The 17,569-nt window shown below is 38.7% G+C and overlaps 1 protein-coding gene across 3 annotated transcripts in view; it reads right to left on the bottom strand.

Annotated features, from left to right (window-relative positions):
- LOC150076514 (trafficking protein particle complex subunit 11-like) overlaps positions 1–17,569 on the bottom strand; it is a gene marked incomplete at its 3' end in the record, with an annotated part of 510,629 nt that overhangs the window by 128,614 nt on the left and 364,446 nt on the right. For all 3 annotated transcript variants that reach the window (XM_090388020.1, XM_090388018.1, XM_090388019.1), the window contains 2 exon segments: positions 7,625–7,803; positions 15,762–15,923. In XM_090388020.1, coding sequence (XP_090244146.1) covers positions 7,625–7,803; positions 15,762–15,923 — 341 coding nt within the window.

Raw genomic sequence — 17,569 nt, 5'->3', positions numbered from 1 at the left:
AGAAAGGGTTATTCTTCTGTGGTAGGCTGGCTAGAAAATTTTAGGAAGGAAGATGAAAGTTTATGTGCATACCATTATCTGAAGATGACACACGCCAAATCTTGCTATCTGAAATAAAAAATCCTAAAACTGTATATATTGTGGGGGAGAAGAAGAATCAAATTGACAACTAAAGCCAATTGTATTTTTGCGATAGTGGAACAGCAAGATCACATTCACTGACAAGATGGAGAAAAAACATTCACAAAACACACCGATGAGCCAAAACATGGCCAGAGAGTCGTTATGAAAATTGAAGCAACTGCAGGTGAACTACGGTGTATGTGCGGGTTGGGACATGGTAGAAAAAACACCCGATACTGTGCTCCATTAATCAGTGTTAATCAGTGTTACCTTTCCAGATAGGAAAGGCAGCGGACTTAAGTGAGTTTGACAAAGGCCAAATTGTAGTGGCCAGACGACTAGGTCAGAGCATATCCAAAACGGCACGGCTGGTGGAATGCTCAAGGTCAGTCATGGTTAGTGCCTACCAAAAGTGGTCTGAGGAGGGGGAACCCATGAACCGCCAGCGAGGTTTTGGATGACCATGGCTCATCACTGCTCGAGGTGAGCGAAGACTCTCCTGGATGTTACGGAGCAACAGAAGGGTGACTGTGGCACAGCTCACCAGTAATTGGAATGCTGGTGACAGGAGTAATGTGCCACAACACACAGTACATCAAACCCTGCTGAAAATGGGGCTGCATAGCTGCAGGCCGCTCTGAGTGCCCATGCTAAGCACGGTTCACTGGCAACAGTGCCTACAACGGGCACGTGAGGATCGAAACTGGACCTTGAGTGACTGGAAGAAGGCAGTCTGGTCTGATGAATCGCGTTTCCTGTTGCACCATCCGGACGGCCAGGTATGTGTGTGTCGTTTACTTGGGGAAGTGATGGATGCGCCATGGGACAAAAACAAGCCGGTGGTGTCATGCTTTGGGCGATGTTCTGCTGGGATACCCTGGGTCCATCATCCATGTGCCGGGCACTCTGACATCTACCACCTACCTAGCATTCACTGATTTTGCCCAGAAATTGTTTGCAAGACGGAGGGCCAACTACGCCATCGCCCACAACTGACAACACTCCCAGGATAAATTCAATCCTGACTAAAGTAACTGGATCAGGATAAATCAGGATAAATTTAAACAGTGCCCCAAGGCACTGTTTAAAAATATGGACAGTAACCAACGAGAAAAGTCTGTAACTAATCAGGTGAAACGAAAAGGAAACCCCAGTGTCCTATCACAGACGAGACCCCGACTGAGGACAAATGTCAATTCACAAAGCAGGCGAACAGCCTTCTACTATAAACACAACAAAAGAACAAATAAACACTCGGGGATTGCCTGCAAGGACAAGACCCCGACTAAAAAGAAACAAACTGGACTGGACTGGACCATAGGAACATCGACTGCGACAACGAAGGAGGAACAAGAAGGGAACTTAATAATGGACACCCACGAAGTACATGACTAGTCACCTACAACCACAAGCAGAACCTGAGGACATCCACGTAGCTGGAACAAAGGGATCCTTGCTCCTGTTCCAGGACAAATACCAGACTGAAAACTCGGATGGAGTTGATGTGTGTGTGGCATGCAGCCTAGCTGCCGACGCCACGTGGCGATCTGAGCCATGTGGCCAGGATTTAAAGAGAATCGGGCAACCTAGCCCGACTCTTTAAATCCTGGGGTGGGAGGGGCCCTCCCCTCCTTTCCTTCTGGTGAGGCATGTGCATGCCCCACTGATCTACTGGGGTCACCTACTTTATTGTCCCCATACTTCTGCCTTATAGTATATATATATATATATATATATTTTATATGCATGTGTGTGTGTGTGTGTGTGTATATATATATATATATATATATATATATATTTTTTTTTTTTTTTTTAGGTCCTAGCCACTGAAATCTGGCAGGTGGCAAAAAAGGTGGCAGGACCGCCTAATTTTCTGAGATTTCAGTGGTCCAGTCTACTAGGTTCCTGGTCTGCCTCCATGGGGCGTAAGTGGGGCAACGTTGGGCCTCAGCAGGGGTCTAGTGGCTAAACGACCAGATGAACAATGGTACACGACATAACACAAATTCAATACCTACACACTTTTAAATCTCTGGCTTTCCCAGCAAACTGGCACACCCACAATGTAAGCAACGTGGAGATGAGGGAAACCCCTGGTGCCGGCTAGACATTAACACACTTTACATTTTACCTAAACATCACTGCTGACCAGGTACACCCTTTCAAGGCAACAGTCTTCCCCTCTGGCAGTGCAGTCTTTCAGCAAGATAATGTGCCATGCCACACTGCCCGGATTGTTCGAGACTGGTTTGTGAAACATGAGGAAAACTTCCAGGTATTGCCCTGGCCTCCAAATTCCCCAGACATCAATCCCATCAAGCATCTGTGGTTTGTGTTGGAACAGCAACTCCAATCTGCAGCGTATCAACCACAGAACTTCCAGGAGTTAAAGGTTCTACTGGTTACGTGCGGTACTAGATACCACAAGACACATTTAGTGGCACCTCTGTAGACAGGTGGGTAGAAGCACAAGTGTGTAGCACACGCTTCTTGATTAGACCGGGGTTGAAGCCTGTGACCACCAAATACAGAGGATGCGGAAAGGTCAGGGAATGACCACCGCATATCCCCGGAGCAATATGGCCTTAGTTGCTAATGCTCCTAAAAAAAAAAAAAAAAACCAACACATTTAGTAATCTTGTAGCATCCATGCCTCACCAGGTATCAGCTGTTTTGGCTGCACGGGGATGACTAACATTATATTAGGTAAGTGGTCATAATGTTTTGGCTTATCTATGATTATTAGATTCAATTAGTAATAAATAGATTATAACCTTTACATAGTGAAGAGATTTCATTTGAAATATTTTGCTGTACTCCAGTAATCCAGCGGCTTGGAGGCCATTTATGTATACAGCCACTACCCGGCTTACGTAATACTTGACTTACGGAAATTTGATTTTACATAAGCTTTTGCCAGCTGGTGCAAACTTAAAAAAAAATCGTGTAAACATATTTTGCATCCCGCAGGAATAAATGGAAGTATTGTGAAAATATCGCAATGTGTACCCAACAACACATGTTTTTTTGGTAATTCGTTCAAAGACCTTGGAAATTGAAATTTTTACTATATAACTAAGCTATTTATCTCTCTAAAAAGTTGGTTTTTTATAATGGAAATCACAATACACTTTCATCTTTCCATACGCTACGTTATAAGAATCAATTTTGAAGGCCTTTGTGACATTTTTCTAAAACACATTTCTGGAGGTCATGGCCATAAAACGATAAGAGCAATTTAAACTTTCCGGTTTATTGGGCTTTACTGTTAGCACAATCTATTATAAAAGGGTAGTAAACTCGATCTTATGGCATTTGCGATAATCCTGATAACTGGAATTCTGTGGGTTTTTACATTACGGTATTATGGTGAAATGAGTTCCCTCTTCACTGAAATCTTCTCAATTGCATAAAAAACATAAATAAATTTTTAGAATCTTCTCTTCATTTCTATTTACTTATTACAATGGTGAAGGGAAAGGGACAAACGGAAAGTGCAAGTGCTGGCAGTGCTAGGAAACAAAACAAAAGGGACAGTGCACACATATATAGAAGAACGCGTTAAAGGATCAACGCATTTAAGATCACCAGTGACCATTAAAATAGCATTCAAGTGCTATATCGAAGATGGAAAAGCTATTAATAATATGGATGGAAAATCAGATTCAGAAGCAAGTGCCCCTGAGTCCAATGACCATTCAAGCATGAGGCAAGAAGTATTTATGAAGATATTAAGTATAAGTACGGTGAATGCCAAGCCAAATTCATGGCAAGCAAAGGGTGGTTTAAAAGGTTCAAGCATTGTGCTGGTTTCCAAAACAGTAAAGTATGCGGTGAAGTCACCAATGCCGTCTGCAGCTGCAGAGAAATTTTGTGATGTGTTGGTAAAAACCCATTCTAAATTTCCACAGCCCTTAACCTTTGCAGAGTTAATTCTGGCAATGATGCTCAAAAGGTAAAACTTGTTGACGTTATGCCTGTCTCCTCTCTCATTTTGTAATTTTATAATTTTGAAAATTTTGTAAATTTTCCTGCGCATGAGATAAAAAAAATTTAATAAATCATTCTATTTACATGTTCGTCGAACATTTCTTTTTTGCTTCAATCAAATTTGTGAGTGCTGCATAAGCATTTAGGGAAATTCTGACTTAAGTAAAATTCCACGGAACACAATCCTTACATAACTCGGGGAGTGGCTGTATGTTTTGTTTAAGATGTAACTATTTGTAAATTAGATGGTAGCAACCCATCTCCTCAGTGACTAGGGGTGGTAACTTGATCACACAGTCAGATTGTTTTTTTTTTTTTTTTTTTTAGATTTATGCACTAAATATATGTGCTGTTATTTTAACTATAGAGCCCTTAATGTGGATGTGCTGAAGGACAAATAACATTATAAGCAGAGACACAACTGAAATATGAAACTACTCCCATGTTATATTGGTTCACCATGCTCATAAAAGTATCCAGGCATATGCCAATTTCACATTGACATTACTGCCACTTACTTCAATAACATGTCAGTCCTCTTTGGCTGCTATGCCCCCCCCCATCCCAACCATATGCCTTTCTATTACTAACAAACGGTCCGCAGGCAAGTAAAATCTTTCCAGTTGCAAAACTGGAACTTCTGTACTCCTCAACAGATACCAAATCTGCACATAGGGAACCACCCTGACTCCTCAGGGTGCCCACCATGGCAGATCTAGCAGTACAATCGTTTTGACACCAAATCCTCTAATCCACTTGCAGTGACCAGTTGGGCTACTAACATGGGATGTTTTGGTCTAGCCTTCAACTGACTTTCCAGTTTATCCCACAGGTGTTCCATAGAGTTCAAATCAGGACTCTGCACAAGCCAATCCAACATTTACATGTATGTCCATTAACCATTCTTGAACAGCACTGATGGTATGACATGCGGCATCTGCTGAAGCAATTATAGATCCATACCAAAGAAGTGCTACATTAGAATTAGCAGAGGCATATGATACAAAAAAGCAACCTTATTGAATATCAGCCAAATAAAAAAAAAAAAAAAAAAAAAAAAAAGTTCCCACTTCACCCATTTGGTCACTCTAAATATTTGTCTAGTTCAGCCTTAAATTTATTTAAGCTATCAATTTCCACAACAACAGATGGAAGTCTGTTCCAGAAATCAACAACCCACCAGCTAAAGGCAAACTTCTGCACATAAATTCTACAACTATCTTTCCTCAATTTGAATCTATGCCCCCACCTCAGGTTCTTAATCTGAGCAAACAAAAGTATCCCATCAACATTGAGTCTGCTTGAACCATTCAAGGCTTGTACACCTCAATCAGATCATCTCGCAAGTGCCTAGTCTCCAGATGCTGCAACTTGCAGAATTTAAGTCTCTCTTGTTAAGAGAAGCCCTTTATTCCTCTCACCATTCTTGTCGCACTTCTCTGTACTCATTCTAGCAACTAAATGTACTTTCTTAAATGAGGCCTCCAGATCTGCATGCAGTACTTGAGGTGTGGCCTGACCACTGCCTCATACAAAGGTATAATCACCTTGTCTCTGCTAGCAAAATTCCTATAAATCATTGACAAAACTATGACCTAATCTGGCATCCCATCTGCACTGCTCAGAGAACTTCATATCAGACTGCACAATTACCTCTAGGTCTTTTTCATTCTCCACCTCCCTGAGTGTAGTATCACACAGTTGGTCATTTTCTCCTGGGTTACTGCTACCCATATGCAGTACATTGCATTTGTCAATATTAAACTTCAGTTGCCACTTCTGCTCATCTACAGGAACTTTTCTAGATCCTGTTGCAGTAGTATACTCTCATTGTTACACTCATTAACAACCCTGCCAACCTTTGTATCATCTGCAAACTTGGACAATAAGCCTGATATACCTTCATTGATATCATTAATAAATGATATCAACTTCTACAACATAAATGATATCAAGCTATCAACTTCTACAACAGATGGAAGTTTGTTCCAGCAATTTACCACTCGCTAGCTAAAGGCAAACTTCCGCACATATATCCTACAAATGTCTTTCCTCAATTTGAATTTATGTCCTCTCGGGCAATTATTCTGAGCAAGAGGAAAATCTCATCAGCATTGAGCATACTCAAACCATTCAAGACTTATACACCTCAATCAGATCACCTCACAGGTGCCTAGTCTCCACTGTAATTTGCAAAATTTAAGCCTTTCTTCATAAGAACAACCCTTCATTTCACTCACTAATCTTGTTGCCCTTCTCTGTACTTCTTCCAGCAGATCTACATCCTTCTTAAAATGAGGCCTCCAGACCTGTATACAGTACTCAAGGTGTGGCCTGACCATTGCCTTATAGAAGGGGATAATCACCTCCTTATCCCTGCTAGACACTAATACGGTGAATGCCAAGCCATGAATTTGGCTTGGCATTCACCGTACTTATACTTAATATCTTCATAAATACTTCTTGCCTCATGCTTGAATGGCCATTGGACTCAGGGGCACTTGCTTCTGAATCTGATGCTTCCATTTATTCCTACGGAATGCAAAATACGTTTCCAAGAACATTTTAAATTTGCACCGGCCGGCAAAAACTTACATAAAGTTGAATTTCCATAAGTAGAGTATTACATAAGCAGGGGAGTGGCTCTAATTGGTGGGGTTGAACTTAAAACTGTAGAGGAGGAGAAGAATCTAGGAGTTATGATACAGGTAGACATGAAGTTTTCTGATCAGTGTTAACAGACAGCCAGAAAAGTCCATGGTGTCCTATCGATGATTTATTCCTGCAGAGATGGGTAGGTCATAATCCCACTGTATAAGGCAATTGCAAAACTACGTTTGGAACTATTTACAAGTATGGAAACCTCATCTAAAAAAAACTGGACTTCTTAAAAGGGTCCATAGACAGGCAATTTGCATGGTGAGATCAGCAACTGGGCAACAGTTAGGATTGACTTCAATTATGTCGGGGTACAGAACTAGGCAACAAGGTACCTTACAGGGGATTTAGCGTTTATAAAGCTCTGAGAGGGGTTAGTAATATGAATGAAGGCGGAATTTTCACTGTTAAAAAGAATTCCAAGATGAGGGGCCATAAATTCATATTACAGGGGAGGAGGTTTTACTAGATTGTAGGAAGTTTTCTTTTAGCCAGTAAATGGAACAAGTGACATTTAAATAAATTGTTCAGTTATTTTTTAACCCCAGTAATTTTATTCTTAGTTAATAGCATCCTTTCTCAGTTTTTGGGTTTTTTTTTTTTTTTTTAGGAGCATTAGCAACTAAGGCCATATTGCTCTGTGATATGCGGTGGTCATTCCCTGACCTTTCCGCATCCTCCGTATTCGGTGGTGACGGGCTCGAACCCCGGTTTAATTAAGAAGCGTGTGCTATGCACTGCTGCTCCTTCCCACCTGGCTATGGAGGCGCCTCCCCCCCTCCTTTCTCAGTAAATTAATACATAGACTACCCTGTATATACGATAAACATACAATAAAGTCTAACAAAATTACCTGCAAAATGGCTCCACAACCAACTCGTAGAAACTGGGATCATCACTCAAAGTCAAACCCTTTTTAATTTTGTTAACCACACCTGGCACTACAGTTGAGCCATCCGAGTTAGTTAGTGTCCAGTGGAGAACAGCACACAATTTACTTTCAGATCCCAATTGAAGAGCTATGTGTGTAATCTAATAATGAAAAAAGAAATGTAATATGTGATTTTATATCATTTGCTTTATAGTAAAAATATTTAAGAAATCAAATACTGGAGTTTTTCCATAAAAGGATTTTTGAATTACATTTTCACCATTATCAATCACAAATATCCATTCTGTAAGCACCTTTTCAAATCTGCCTTTTTTAAAAAATGCAACCAGCTTTCATATAGATAAATACAAAGGTGAGGAATTTCTCAAACTCAATATCTCAAAAAGTTTACCACTTAAAGTGGTTCAGAGATCTGAATCAAATCTGAATGTGTACAGAAAGGATAGACAGGACAGGAAGGGAGGAGGGGTTATGCTGTTAGTTAAGAAACACACAAAATCTAAAGAAGTGCATCCAATTGATAGGTGGACAATGCAATGTTGAGTGTTTGGTATGACATAAGCACTGGGAAATGAAAAACAAGAGTAGGTGTGTGTTACAGGCCTAATGAATCTGATGAGTATAATGAGTAATTGTGCAGAAAAATAGAGTGGGCCAGTAAATCAGTATAATGGGGGATTTTAAATTTCCAGATATGGAACTTGTGGATTGGTCACTCGCACACTAGCAAGACTTTTTTGGATTTATTGGATGACTGTTTTCTACAGCAGCATGTTCGAGAGGCAACCATAGGGAGTAATACTCAATCTGATTATCAGCAGTGATTATTCATGCATTAAAAATTTGCTGATAAAGGAACCACTGGGTGATAGTGAGCACAATATACTGATGTGGGAATTACTTAAAGATGTAACTACCATCAAGGCTAAAGGGAAGGGCTTTTGCTTTTGTAGAGGTGACTACGGAAATCTCAGACAGTTTTTAAATTATGTACAGCGGTATCAACTGATGGTGTTACCAACATTGAATTCTAAATGGGAAGCCTTCAGGGACTTAATTTTGCAACTAAGAAATACTGCTCAAGGTTTAGGTCTAAGTGGATGTTGGATGAATTAGTGAGGCTCATGGCAGAGAAGAAGAATGTATGGGATGCATATAAAGTATCAGGTGATACAGAAGCCTATGACAGGTATAAACTAGTCTGTAATCAAGTCACAAAGGAGGTTAGGCAAGCGAAGGCAGATTAAGAGAAATCTTTGGCAAAGGATGCAAAGAGTTCTTTAGTTATGTAAACTCTGGAAGGAAAGGGATGAATCAGATTGGACCACTTAACATAGATGGGTTGACTATTGATGACCATGCTCAGTCAGCTGATAAACTGAATGAGTATTTTGCATCTACATTCACACATGAGGAGTTATTCAATGAGGGGAGTGCCAGAAGTATATCACACTCTCACAGGGAGCTAAGTGATTTTGTAATAACTGAGAGCAAACTGGAGGAGAAATTGCTGAAGTTAAACATAAAAAAGGCACCTGGGGTGGACAGGATCTATTCAGTTATATTAAAGGAGGCAGCAAAGGAAGTAAGCAAACCCTCAGCCATAATTTATGAGAGCTTCCTTCGACTCAGGGAAGGTCCCCATGGACTGGAGGTGTGCAAACGTATCGCCAATTCACAATTCACAAAGGGGGTTCAAAAGGTGACACAAGTAACTATAGACCTGTTAGTTTAACTTGTGTTCCGGGGAAAATAATGGAATCACTGGTTAAAGAAGCATTGCAGGATCATTTAGACAAGTCTGGAGTAATAATTCAGACACAGCATGGTTTTGTTAAGGGGAAGTCTTGGCTGACCAATTTGATTGGATACTACGATGTGGTCACAAAGGAACTGGATGCAAAAAATAATTTTGATATCATATACTTGGATTTCAGGAAAGCTTTTGATACCGTTGTACATGGAAGACTGCTGTACAAATTGGAATTAAGGGAAAGTTACTGAAGGGATAAAGGGATGGTTGAGTGGGAGATGGCAGAGAGTGGTAATAAATGGACACTACGGACACTGCTCTATGTGGACTAAGTTAGTGGAGTCCCCTGGGGTTCGGTGCTGAGCCCATTGTTGTTTTTGTGTATTTATTGATGATATCGATGAAGGTATATCAGGCTTAATGTCCAAGTTTGCAGATGATACAAAGGCTGACAGGGTTGTTAATGACAGTAAAGACAGTATGCTACTGCAGCAGGATCTAGAAAAGTTAGGCAGATGGGCTGAGAAGTGGCAACTGAAGTTTACATTGACAAATGCAAAGTACGCCATATGGGTAGCAGTAACCCAAGAGAAACATACCAACTGTGTGGTACTACACTCAGGGAGGTGAAGAATGAAAAAGATCTGGGGGGTAATTGTGCAGTCAGATATGAAGTTTTCTGAGCAGTGCAGAGGAGCTGCCAGAGCAGGTAATGGAGTTTTGTCAATGATATATAGAAATTTTGCTAGCAGAGACAAGGTGATTATCCCTTTGTATAAGGAAATGGTCAGGCTACACCTTGATTACTGTATATAGTCTGGAGGCCTCGTTTTAGGAAGAATGTAGTTGCTAGAATGAGTACAAAGAAGGGCAACAAGATTGGTGAGAGGAACAAAGGGGTGCGCTTATGAAGAAAGGCTTAAGTTCTGCAAGTTGCAGCATCTGGAGATTAGACACCTGCGAGGTGATCTGATTGAGGTGTATAAGGCCTTGAATGGTTTGATCAGGCTCAATGCTGGCGGGATACTTCTGCTTGCTCAGATTAAGAATCTGAGGGGGCACAGATTCAAATTGAGGAAAGACAGTTGTAGAATAGATTGCGGAAATTTGCCTTCAGCTAGCGGGTTGTTGATTGGTGGAACAGATTTCCATCTTTTGTTGTGGAAGTTGATACTTTAAATAAATTTAAGGCTGAACTAGACAAACATTTGGAGTGACCGGATGGGTGAAATGGGAAGGGTTTTTTCTTTCTTTTTTTTTTTTTTTTGCATTCCAGGTTTTCTTTTAGCTCCTCTTGAGTACCATTCTGTTATTTTCTTAATTCCTAATATAATTCGTCCCATTCTTTGCTGTGTGGTTTTCAGGTTCTCTTCCATTCTTTTGGTTAGTGCTCAAGTTTCACTTCCATACGTCATGGTAGGAGTATACATTGGTTCATTATTTTACGTTTCAGACAAATTGAGATATTGCTCCTCAGTATAACTATATTTCCTGAATGCTATCTATCCGAAATTTCTTCTTCTCTTTACTTCCCACCATTTATCATTAGACAGCTAATGACTTGTCCCAGATAAGTATATGAATCTGCCTTTACACTTTCAATTACTTCTCCTTCAATGATTATATCCCTTTCTGTGGCATACTTGTTCATCATTACTTTTGTTTTAGCCATATTCATCTTTAGTCTAAAATCCTTACTATCACTGCATATGATTAAGATTTTCCTCTAATTCTTTGGGATCGTGGCTTATGATCACAATGTTATCTGCAAATCGTAAATGGTTTAGGTACTCTCCATTCATATTGACTGCTTTCTGCGATCAGTCCAAAGCTTCAAGGGTGGCAGTAATCAACTTCAGAGATACTGTGTTGAACTTCTTTCTCAATTTTCAATTTGCTACTGTCTTTGTCTAGTCTAATAAAGGAAGTAGCATTCTCATATATTTTCTTAAAACTCAATGTATGGAGTGTCTATGCCTTGTCTTTCCAGTGCCCGAAACACTGGCTTATTCTGTATGGAGTCAAATGTCTTTTCATAATCCACAAATGCCAGGCATAATGGTATTTTATATTCATTTGTTTTCTCCATTAGCTGTGATATTACATAAAGGTGATCCATAGTTGAGAATCCTTTCATAAAGTCAGCTTGCTCTTTCGGTTGATTCTCAGCATGTATTCTTTCTAGTCTATTGGTATTGTCCCTTATGAACAACTTGTAGATATGGGACAACAAGCTACCGTATTTCCCCATGTACAAGACGCACCTTAATTTTGGGGCCTGAAATTTGAAAAAAAATGTATTACATAAAGTTATTGAACTCAAGTTTTATTCATCATAAAATTCATAAAACTCCTCATCACTGTCAAAACTCCCATCCATTAGCTTGTCCTCATAGTGTCTGATGACGAATCACTGTCTTCATATATTGCCTCGTCCTCAGTTCCATCTATGGCATTTGAAATGCCACACTTCTTAAATGACTTCACAACGATCTCAATCTTGATATTATCCCAGGTACAAACTTCTCCTATAGTTGGTTTCTTCACTCTTCCTGCTGGTATCAAATTGTCCCCAGAAGATTTCATCCATTGGTTCCTTTCGTCTCTCATGTCAGCTTTGAAGGGTTTATTAATGCTGACATCAAGTGGTTGGAGCTGAGATGTCAAGGTATGAGGGCAAGTTTTGTTTTTTTGCTCTGCAGCAATCTTCTTTGTATTTTTTGTTATGTGTGCCCTGAACTGATCAAGCACCAATTGGGCAGGTTTGCGTAAGAGCCCACCTGGTCTCCTGCTCCAAACTTTCTCAAACCAGATCTTCATCCCATCCTGATCCATCCAACCCTTGTCATGAACGTGGATAATCACTCCTCGAGGAATGTCTTCTTTTGTCATTGTTTTGCGTTTGAAAATCAGCATAGGAGGCAGCTTGGTTCCGTTGGCACAACAAGCTAGAACAACTGTATAATGGCTCTTTTCATGTCCACTTGTCTTCACAGTTACAGTTTTCACCCGCTTCTTATCAACAGTTCGTTACTTGGGACATCAAATTGAAGGGGGACTTCGTCCATATTTGCAATCTGTCCCAACTCAAACTGATGTGTCTTCCGACATTGACAAAATGATGAAATTCAAGGACCTTCTGCTCATAGCTTTCAGGCATCTTTTTGGGCAAGTCTGGTGCATGTACACATGCTTAGTCTATTCCATTTCATGAACCTGAAGCACCAATTGTGTCCTCCTTTGAAATCAGTAACTTATTTTTTATCAGCAATTCTTCTTGCTTCATGCTGAACCATCTTTGTTGGCACAGGAATTCCAATTGCCCTTTGCTCTTCAATCCATATCTTCAATTCCCTCTCTAAATCAGGCCATTTTGCTGACTTGCCTCTCATGGCCTTCTTCTGCCGTGACTTTTCAGTAGGGTTTCTTCTTCCCGTAGCCAGTCTCTGATTGTTTTCTCAGTTGGAGGGAGGACCAAACTTACGTTCAGCAACACGATTTCCATTCACTTTTGCAAACTGGATCACTTTTAACTTGAATTCAGCACTGTACGAAAATCTTTTCTGAGCCATTTCTGGGCAGAACGTGGCAAAACGTAACCTAATATACCGGTAACAAGTGTGAAACAATGAGCGCAAAGACAACAAGCACGAAATGCAAGTAAAAAAAAACTACAACCACTGTATAAGACGCACCCAGTTTTTAGACCCCAAATTTTTCGAAAAAAAGTGCGTCTTATACATGGGGAAATACGGTAATTGTTCTATAATTTCCAATCTCTGATTTATCTCCTTTCTTATGCAGCAAAATTATGATTGCATTATTCCACTCCTTAGGCATCATGCCTTTCCTGATGTATTTTATGAAAAAGTCTTGCCAGTTTCTGTGTTATGTCCCTTCCTCCTAATTTTAACAACTCTACAGTAACTTCATTTTCACCAGGGGCTTTCTGATTCTTCATTTTCTTCAATGCATGTTCTACCTCACTGGGGAGGATATCGGGTATGTCATATGTTGCTAATTTGTGGTCCGTCTTCCCACTGCTTGCACATCATTTCCTTGCTCCTTATATAATTCTTTATACTAGTCTTCTGCTATTTGAATTATGCCTTCTTTGCTATTTATAAGTACACCATCAGTATTCTTCAGATTCAGTATCATTTGTCTTTCTGTATTACTGCTCAAGACTGCCGATTTAAGTCCTTTGTTTTCCCTTAATGCTTGTTCTACTTTTGTGTTAAATCTCCTTATGTCCTCTCTTAGACTCCTTCTAATGGCTTTGCATAACTCAGTATACTGAATTTTGTCATTGTCGGTGATTATCTTGCTCTTCATTTGTTGTCTTCGGTTCATCATGACAAGTGTTTCTTGACTAATTTTTTCTTCTTTGGATTTCTTTTTACCTATAGGTTTCTCAGGCTTTATCACTTTCAGAAAATTGTTGTATTCCTTGTCAATATCTTGGTCCTGAAAGGTCTTCAAAATCTCAAACAAACTTTTTCTTAAGTTCCAGTACATACTGCTTTTTCTCATCTTCTGTTATCTCAAAAACCTTTGTATTATTTATTCAAAGGTCAGTTTTTCCTTTTTCTTATATCAAGTGTGCATCTTACCATTCTGTGATCACTTCCAACTTTTACCTTGTTCAGGATGGTAACATTGTTCACAATATACCTTCTGTTAGTGAGGATGGAGTCGATTTCATTAGTTGTTAATCCATTTGGGCTCTTCCATGTCCAAGCTTTGCTCACCCTTTTCTTGAAAAAATTCCTCGAGATTCTGCAAATTCCAGAAGTCTTTCACCTCTTTCATCAATTCCAAAATTTCATATAATTCCCCTTACTGTGCTGTTTTGTCTCCTTCCAACCTCAGCATTGAAGTCTCCCATAATAATGGTGTAAAGAGTTTTCTGCTCATCTAGAAGTCTCTCAATTTTGGTGTACATTTACAACGTAGAACTTAAGAGTGTGTAGTGCAAGTCATGCACAGTAAACTGCATGATGTAGCAACTAACTGTCTGAAGTTGAAGTCTGTGGTTGTGACGTATGTGAACGTTGCTAACGTTTGCCAGTCATGAGCGTGTAGTGCAGGACTGGCACTACACACTCTTAAGTTCTATGTTCCTAAACTTTCAGTTCAACTGATGAAGGTTACCATAATAACCAAAAGCTTTTTGTATTGTATGTATTTAACATATTCTGTTTTACTATTTAACATTAAACCTGTCATTTATTTTACTTTCCATTTCGCTCTGTGCTACATAATAGATTATACAAAATAAATATGGTTTAGTTTACAAAGTAATTTGCGGAGAATCTTCTAGTGTGAATATGTTAAAAGTTGATGAGTGGAGAAAAAGGAAACTACATGTTTTGATCAAACAATATAGAAAGTGTGATATTTTTAATGTTGACGAATTAGGACTCTTTTATAACCAACTTCCTAATAAAGCTTATGCATTCAAGGGATAAGCTCAGTTTGCCACCACAGAATTGTCGTGATGGCAAACTGAGTAAAGAGAGAATTAGAGTTTTAGTGGGGGGGCTAATATGGATGGCTCAGAGAAACTACCATTGCTTGTGATAGGAAAACCCAAGGAACCACAATGTTTCAAGAATGAGAAACACTTCCATGTAAATACAGGAACAATAAAACAGCATAGATGACCTGTGCTCTTTTTGATGAGTATTCTTTATGATGAGTATGTAAAATCCAACTCAAAACATTGAGATTTCAATATTCAGCAGCGATAGAGGGAATGATTATAGTTAAAGCAATAACTAAGGTTTTCCAAAGGCTGGCATTTAGTGGTTATTACCTCTGGGTTTTTTTTTTGGTAGTTGTTGGCGCATCGCTTCTGTGGCCATAGTGCACCTCCCAAGGTTTTGCAGTACTTTGATCCAAGCCCGATGCGGGATTCGAACCCGCAACCTTTTACCTCTGTTATACAGAAAACAATATCTGTCAAGTCAGGAAGGAAAACAAATGAAAACAGAATCTTCTGGCAAAAAAACTAATATACTGTTGAATAAAATTTAACTAGATAAACTTCCAAGGTTCTTCCTAGTTTTTTACCAATGCCAAACAGAGATAAAGTTAAAACAAAAATAAAGTTACAAATTTTAAACATCAGAAAACAAGCACAAATTCTATTTGTGCTTGTTTTCTGGTGTTAAAAATTGTTTTATCATCAAATATTCTAAGAATATTTCATGATGTCATTGAAAAAGCTATTTCAAAAAAAGAAATTAGCTATAATAAGGCCTCATTAATTCAAAGAATATATTTATTATAGTAAACAAAAAAATCTATAATATTTCAGCAATAAATGGTATTTTAACATACCTGTATATCATTGTTTATATCGCTGAATTCTGGTAAAAAGCTGAATGTAAATATGTGCGTTTTTCGAGGTACAAGATAGAGATGCTGACCTTGAATATAATTATTGTCAGTTGTATAGGATGCATTACCAGGTGACGGCAATTCACACTTGCTGTTATAAGCCTAAAAATTTTGAAATATCTTTAATTAAACAAAATTAATTTATAATGAAAGTTTCTGCAATATGCAAAAAATATATAAATATATATTTGAATATAAAATTATGAAAGGTAAAAAAACAATGCAGTAAAAGTAATTTTGGCTGTTCTTTTGTTATTAAGAGTTCAGTGAACATAAGACCAATAAAAATTAAAAATTAATCAAAAAAGATTAATTACATTGGACTGGTTCAAGACTATAGTCATTGAAGTTGGAGAATTAGAGCTCTTGAAATGAGAAGTTTTTTGGAAAAATTTGACTTCTTTCGCTTAATTAACATATTCAATTATGTTAAAATATAGTCTTAATAGTCCATTCATTAGCTTATTTAAAATTTAGCTAAGGATTTAGTAAGTTATGACAATATTCACAGAGCCTTTGTTATCAGCTATTTCAGTGTGAATATTGTGTCTAGTAATTAATAACTTGTAGGCATCATAATAGTAACTGTATTAAAGTATCTTGAAGGTTCTAATCATGCAGGTTGTTGCATTTCTTTAGTTTTTAGCTAAGAAATGGGAATGCCAGTAGCATTATTTAGAAACAAAACGGCACAGCATATATCATGTAACAAAACTAGTAATAGTTTGTGTTGTTATACTCTCACCCCTTACTTCAAACAGTGATTTTAATTTGAATAATGTCTCAAACAAGAGTAACAAAGTGAACAGCTCAGAATAGCACCTTTTTGCAGAATTATCTATAATGGGACATAATTTACCGAAGGTAATATCGTTGTGCTTTTGTTGCAGAGAGTGCAAGGAACCAAAGTGACAAGCAAGTGTTCTGATAGGCTTATATGAGGGCTTCAGAAACAGAAATGATGCCTTTGAAGAAATTAAAAAAGAAGAGACTTTTCAAGGCTGCCCAGCTGGTGAGGGAAAGTTGCAAGTTAAGATTAAATTTTTTTAAGTAATGCAATTCTGCCCAGACATAACAGGATGGAGTACAAGATGAGAACCATGTCACTCATTTTAATTCTGGATATACTGTACAAGGCTCAAAGGTGACAGAATTTTTCTCAGTATGGTCTGTGCTTGTTAACCAGAGAGAGTGTTTTTAAGGGAATGGGATACACTTAAATAGAAGGGATGCAAGAATATTTTCTGATGCTATCGAGGTAGTGTTAGGTAGGTCAGAAAACTAATAGCTGGGTTGGGGGGGGAGATATACAGATTAATAGATTAACAGCACCTGCAGGCAGAGGTGTAAGTGATTGTGTTGCTTCTAGAAAAACATACAGCAACCTGGAAAACAAAGCGTTGGAGATTTCTAAGCCTACTGAGGGTTCCTCATGCAATCAGCAAATACATGAGATGTTAGGAGCACGGTAAATAAATTTACCATGCTCCTACAATAAATCACAAATGCAATCATTAATCAGATTTAGCAATCACGGGCTTCACTCATGGTCCAGTCAAAGAGCCTGTTCTACTGCAGTCTCACTCCTGGCCACTTGGATACATCATGGAGAGTACAATGTGTACAGACAGGACTTTTTTTTTATCATTAATTTATTTAATTAGGTGGTCCCAGCCAACGTTTGGCAACCCCACCGAACTACAGTACAGTTTCATACACAGATATAATGATACAATTTAGAATGTCAT

This window comes from Mastigoproctus giganteus, chromosome 13 (assembly GCF_048544385.1).
Source record: "Mastigoproctus giganteus isolate SK-2022 chromosome 13, ASM4854438v1, whole genome shotgun sequence".
NCBI classification, from domain to species: domain Eukaryota; kingdom Metazoa; phylum Arthropoda; class Arachnida; order Uropygi; family Thelyphonidae; genus Mastigoproctus; species Mastigoproctus giganteus.
This window is presented reverse-complemented; position numbering and strand designations above follow the sequence as displayed.